Here is a 5,600-nt window from a genome sequence, read left to right as displayed (position 1 = left end):
CTCTCTCTAGATAGATATCTATACACATTGTGAGGGAGATAAGACACTCTTTCAACCTCCACCCTTACTGACCGGCTCTATCAGATATCAGATTACAGCTATTCCCCTCCACCTTCTTCTTCTTCCACATCTCAATCTTCTTCTTCTTCGGTTTCTTTCTCTTCTTCTTCTTGACTTCTCCTACTTCTTTCCTTCTCTCCTATTCTTCTTCGTTCTTTCTTTCTTTCTTAGGTGTGGGATACAGAAGCATGGGAGTGCGTATTTGAGATTTCTACAGGTGGTAGAGACGTCTACTGCACGGCCTTTGCCAGGGGCAGTGCTTCTTCTTCTTCTTTCTCTTTTTCATCTTCCTCTTCTTCTTCTTCTCGTCGTCCAGTGATTGATGAGACCAAATTTACCGGAGGAGGGGTAGAAGGATTTCTTGAAGAGTGTCGAGACGGGGGTGCATGCATGCCTACCGATTCTTCTTCTTCTTCTCCTACTTGTCTACTTGCATGTGGGGGTGGAGATGGAAGTGTCCTCATATGTGATTTACGTATCGGAGCATCTGTACAGACACTCCTCAGTCATCAAGGTAAAGAAGGCATGCCTTCTCTCTTCGACCACCGCTGCCATATTAGAGGACCATGAGCAACATACCATGAGATAAAAGTCCCACACTTACCACTATGTACAGAGTGCATCATATCGAAGGAATTCTATCAAACTGCGGATTCTGCCCCATATATATATATATACATACGTATACATCTGTATAGATAGCTAGATGGTTATGTAAGGGAGTGTGTGTCACCATGTGACTACATGCGTCTTTGACTCTTCTTCTGGAGTCTGTGGATAGAAGGGTGCGTATGGTGTATGTACACCACATTCTTCCCGACGTCTCTACTGTGCCTGGAGGTATGGAGATTCCTCGTCCTTATCATCGTCCTGACAAATCTTTGTATGTATATCTAGATAGTTTCAGGTATCCATATGTACATACCCGTCTCCACGCATATATATACATATATGCGTAAATACTCCCATGGAAGCCTATCTAGCTGAGGCTCACATGTGTGTCTATGCGGAGGATACATAGTTGTATCTCGAAATGTATGGATATCTATGTATGTCTACGTATGTCTATGTATGTGGACAATCTTCTACTGCAAGGCAAGGGTGGTGTATGTGTGTTCTGTGCGTTTGCTTTTTGCGACGTGTCGCCCCCTCAGCGGGAGTGTGGAGTCTTTGCTGGCACACACGGCGTTCTCATGAGCTCTTCTCCGCATGTGCTGAAGGGTAGGGGGACAACTCACACGTCACCACGCGATCATACACCATATATAGACATACATATATGCCTAGACATATATGGATGAAGATAGAGAGAGAGACAGATGAAGAGATGAAGAGCCAGCTAGTTAGTTCTATGTGTATATATAGGTTGAGGGAGAGACAGACAGGGGGTATAGAGCCAGGGAGCCATACATGTTCTCGTGGGTCTATGTAGTATCCCTATACGTCTAGATATATAGCAAAATGCATGCAAACCTCCTTATGAGTATCTACGTATGTCTTGATATGCAATGCTGTGACACCGTGGTTCGATTTATATAGATCAATTGATACCTAGATGAATTGTCAGTCAGATAGATAGACAGATGAGAGATAGATAGATAGGTCAAAGACAGGTAGACAGGTAGATACTCATGGGAGAGGCGATTTGTAGAGGGAGAAAGTAGAGAGTTTGAGGGTTTCAAAGAATAATTTCTTCGGGTGCATGCAGATGGAATCTCGAGTATTGGGTGAATGCTCCCCTCACCTCACCTCTTCTTCTTCTTTCAACAGACGCCAGAATCTCACTCGCCTCTTTACGTTTACATGAGGAAGGATGGTCACGTACTCCTTCTTTTGCTTCATTGTCAAGACAATTAGCTACTTACCCATACATATATATCCATATGCTTCTCCGGCAGCTAAGTAGCTAGCTAGCTACATAGCTTTCCCTTTCTCTCCGTGTAGATACGTATACATACATATAAATATATATATAACGTGTCTATCGTTTCTTAGAGAGAGAGAGAATTAGGACTACTTGAGAGAGAGAAGACTGAATGGATGGTGATATGAGAGAGGGGTAGATGCGACTACTCGAACAAAAGTGCCTGGTCCCATACGTGTGGAACATGTCGGGTGTATGTACAGCAAAATGAAAGCTTGGGATGTACGCCGAGGAGATAGAGTTCTCTATGAGTTTAATCACTTGATTCCTGATGTAGAGTTTCTAGAAGCACACAGAAGCTCTTTCTATGAAGCTTGTTCTTCTTCTTCTTCTCCCCCCTTCAAAGATAGACAGGAAGGCGACGATCCTCTTTTCGATGGTAAGACCGAGGGACGCAACGACAGGAAAGAGTCTTATGCGACTTTGCATGCGCTTCTCTATCTTCTTCTCCATTCAAGGATATCTATCTCATCGGGCTTTCTTCTTCTTCTCCTCGATTCACCTCTGCTGTTACGAGGCAACACTGGTGTGGTCGAGGTGTACATACACCCGAACGGACAGATGAGGAAGTTCTGTGAAGGAGATTCTTTCTCTCTCTCGTTTATGTGACAGGAGATGAGTGGTAGTTATATCTTTCATGACTTGACAATCTCTAAGATATTCCTCATCATGATGGCTGTATCTCCTTCCGTCCTTCCTATCAATACGGCTGAGATAAAGAAAGAAAAGATATTCCTTTAAGTTTCTTTCATCTTCTCTTCTTTCTTCTCCAGTGGCTTTCTGTCTGTTTGTCTTTCCATCGTCTTGTTCTTTTTCTCCGTCTTTTTCAGCTCTCCCATCTTTACCCCCTCACGGTTCTCTTCATGAGAATGAGAGCTCTAAGGACAGGCAAGAAAAGAAGATCTTTTCTTCTTCTTCCTTCTCTCTCTCTTCTTCTTCTGCGTTGTTCGACCCGTCCTCTTCTCCTCTTAGATCAGCAGACTCTCTCTTTCAAAATTCTCTCCCTTCACTTGACGAATTACATGAAGCCAGTCAACCCTCTTCTTCTTCTACTTTATCTTCTTCTTCTTCATCTCCGTCTTCCTCTTGCTTCCCTAACCTTCCCGTGAAGCAAGAGAGAGATGTCGACGGAAGACCTCCTCCTTCTTCTCTTCATCTACATAGAGTTCAACCTTCTTCTTCTTCTTCCTTTTCCTTGTCTCTTGAAGACGATACTATTCCAAAGCAGATCAAACAAGAAGACCTTCCTCGTATCGAATCAAGACACAGTCACTTCCTCTCTTCGCCTTCTTCTTCTTCTTTCTCGTCTTCTCTTCCTTCGTCTTCTTTTCATTCCTCTTCTTCTCGGCGACCTCTCCTATCAGAAGAAGAACCTACCCAACGAAGAAAAGACTCCTCTTCTTCTTGGTCTCTTCCTCTTCCTCTCTTCGATTCGTCCCGTCCCGACGACATTTCCTCTTCATCTTCATTGTCTTCTTTCTCTTCTTCTTATGATCGCCTGCCTTCTCACACACAATCGCAGCCCCATGAAACAGTCAACCCAAGGCGTCATCTTTCTTCTTCTTCTTCTTTCTCTAATGATACGAAGTCAAGAAAGATCAAGAAAGATATCCCAGCAGAAAGAACAGCTCTTCTTTCCTCTTCTTCTTCTTGCTATAGTGATCTTTCCATACAGAGGAGGAGTTCACAGAGCCATCCATCTCCCCGCATGCATCCGTCACCCCCTGTGAGAACGGCTCGCCAAGGAACTTCTTCTTCTTCTTCTAAGAAGAGAGGTTTTCTTCTTCCTTATATGCCAGCTCTGGAGAGAATCTATCGACCTCTCTTGGTATCGGAAGAGAAGAATGAGAAGGTTGGAAGATGTAAAGGAGAGGAAAGTCAAAGTGAGCTAAAGAGAAAGAAAGAAGCGAAAGAAGAAGTCTTTCCCCCTCTTCGCCCTCAGCCATCGTCGACAGGGAGCAAGTTAAGTGCAGGTCCCGACAGTAGAAGGTCTTCGATGTCTGCAAAGAGAAGAAGAGCCGGGGCAGCTGGAGAAGAAGAAGAAGAGACAGGAAAGAAAGGAGAAGAAGGTTTCTTGCTGAAGAAGAAACAGAAGAGAAGGAAAGAGAAGATGGAGAATGAAGGGGAGAGCGGTGGGGATGTGGCTGGAATGACAAAGAGACAGCATGAAGAAAAGAAGAGAGAGACACATGAAACAGAGAAGAAGAAGAACAATGAGAGAGACTCTTCTACTTCTTCTTCTTCTCCTCTTTCGACCGCTGAGAATCGAAAGATGAGAAAGGCAGAAGAAGATGAAGAGAAGAAGACGAAGCAGAAGAAGAAAAAAGGAGAGGAAGAGAAGAATGAAGAAGATAAAGATGGCTTAGGATCTCTTATGTCGATGTATGGAAGCTACATGCGCCGTCAGAGAGAACAGAGAGAGAAACAAGGAGAGAAAGGTCTATCGAACAATCGTAAAGGAAGATCACCTCTTCATACAAGGGGCCTTAGAAATGAAGAGACTCCCTTCTCTTCTTCTTCCTCTTTTCTTTCTTCCCCGAGAAGAAGCGTGAAGCCGGTTGCTCAAGATTTTCCTTCCAGAGAGATAGCGAAAGGGAATGAGAGTGAGAATGACACAAAGAAGAAGAAGAAGAAGACGAGAAGGGAGAATGAAAGAAAAGAAGAAGAAGAAGAGAATTCTTTTTCATCGTCTATCATAGGAGAATCTGCTGAAGCTACTATGAAGAGAATCACAGGAGGGGGGGCGTCATACAGTCATGTCCGTAGAAAGCTTGGTAGATATACTCTATCTTTTCCTTCGTCATCTTCTTCGTCGTCTTCTTTCAGCACTCCTTGCTGGGCGCACGAGAGTGGCGTGACAGATCTAGCTAGCGATGGTCTCTACGTCTTATCAAGTAGCCTCGATGGGAGACTTCGATTGTGGAACGCCGATACAGGGGCTCACTGCTTTGTCTATTATGATCTCGTTAAACCTCTCTCTTCTTCTTCTTCTTCTTCTGCTTTTTCAGAAGGGGGGAGAGAGAGAAGATCACTCCGGTCACAAAGGAATGATGTGCAGCCACCCCTCACTGCTGAAAGAAGAAGAAGAAGACTAAGGGGAACAAGACGAAGAGACGAAGAAGAAGAAGTCTCGACAAGAGGAAGGGATATCTCTCATTCTTCTTCTTCCTCCTCCTTCTCTCCTTTTCCTCTTTCTTCGTCGTTGACACCTGGGCCCTCTTCGTCACTTGGAGGGGGAGATCTCAACACAAGTTTGAATGATCCTCTAAGAGTTATCGAAGATGAAATAGAAGATCCTCGTAGTGCGCGTAGACAGATACCAAGAAGAAGAAGAGGAGGAAGTGAAGGAGAGTTCGACGATGGAGGCAACATCCCTCGATTGAATTTATCCACGCGCGCCTTGTCGTCTAGGGGTCACTATCATCCAGGTGTATATACACCACATGGGACTTCTTATGTCGCCACAAGAGTCCCTTCGTGTCATCTTTTCAACAGAGCCTCTTCTGCTTTACTCCATAGAAATCAATTTTCTTTGAGTGGGTCAGGTCGATTTGTGCTTCATGGAAGTGGCGAAGAAATCCGTGTTTTCGAAGTTCTCACGGGTGCATGTCAGAGT

At 44.3% G+C, this 5,600-nt stretch overlaps 1 protein-coding gene across 1 annotated transcript; it reads left to right on the top strand.

The window, feature by feature from the left end:
• Window positions 1–231: 231 nt before the first annotated feature.
• On the top strand, window positions 232–5,600 carry CSUI_008588 (wd g-beta repeat-containing protein; the record flags this gene model as incomplete). The annotated part of the gene is made up of 4 exons (XM_068068716.1): window positions 232–574; window positions 1,215–1,281; window positions 2,188–2,363; window positions 2,815–5,600. Coding segments are annotated over exons 1-4 (3,153 nt in total), but the record flags the coding sequence as incomplete, so codon positions are not given.

Source organism: Cystoisospora suis (assembly GCF_002600585.1).
Source record: "Cystoisospora suis strain Wien I chromosome Unknown contig_4863, whole genome shotgun sequence".
Taxonomy (NCBI): Eukaryota; Apicomplexa; class Conoidasida; order Eucoccidiorida; family Sarcocystidae; genus Cystoisospora; species Cystoisospora suis.
The sequence above is the reverse complement of the archived record's forward strand: the minus strand, read 5'-3'. Positions and strand labels throughout refer to the sequence as shown.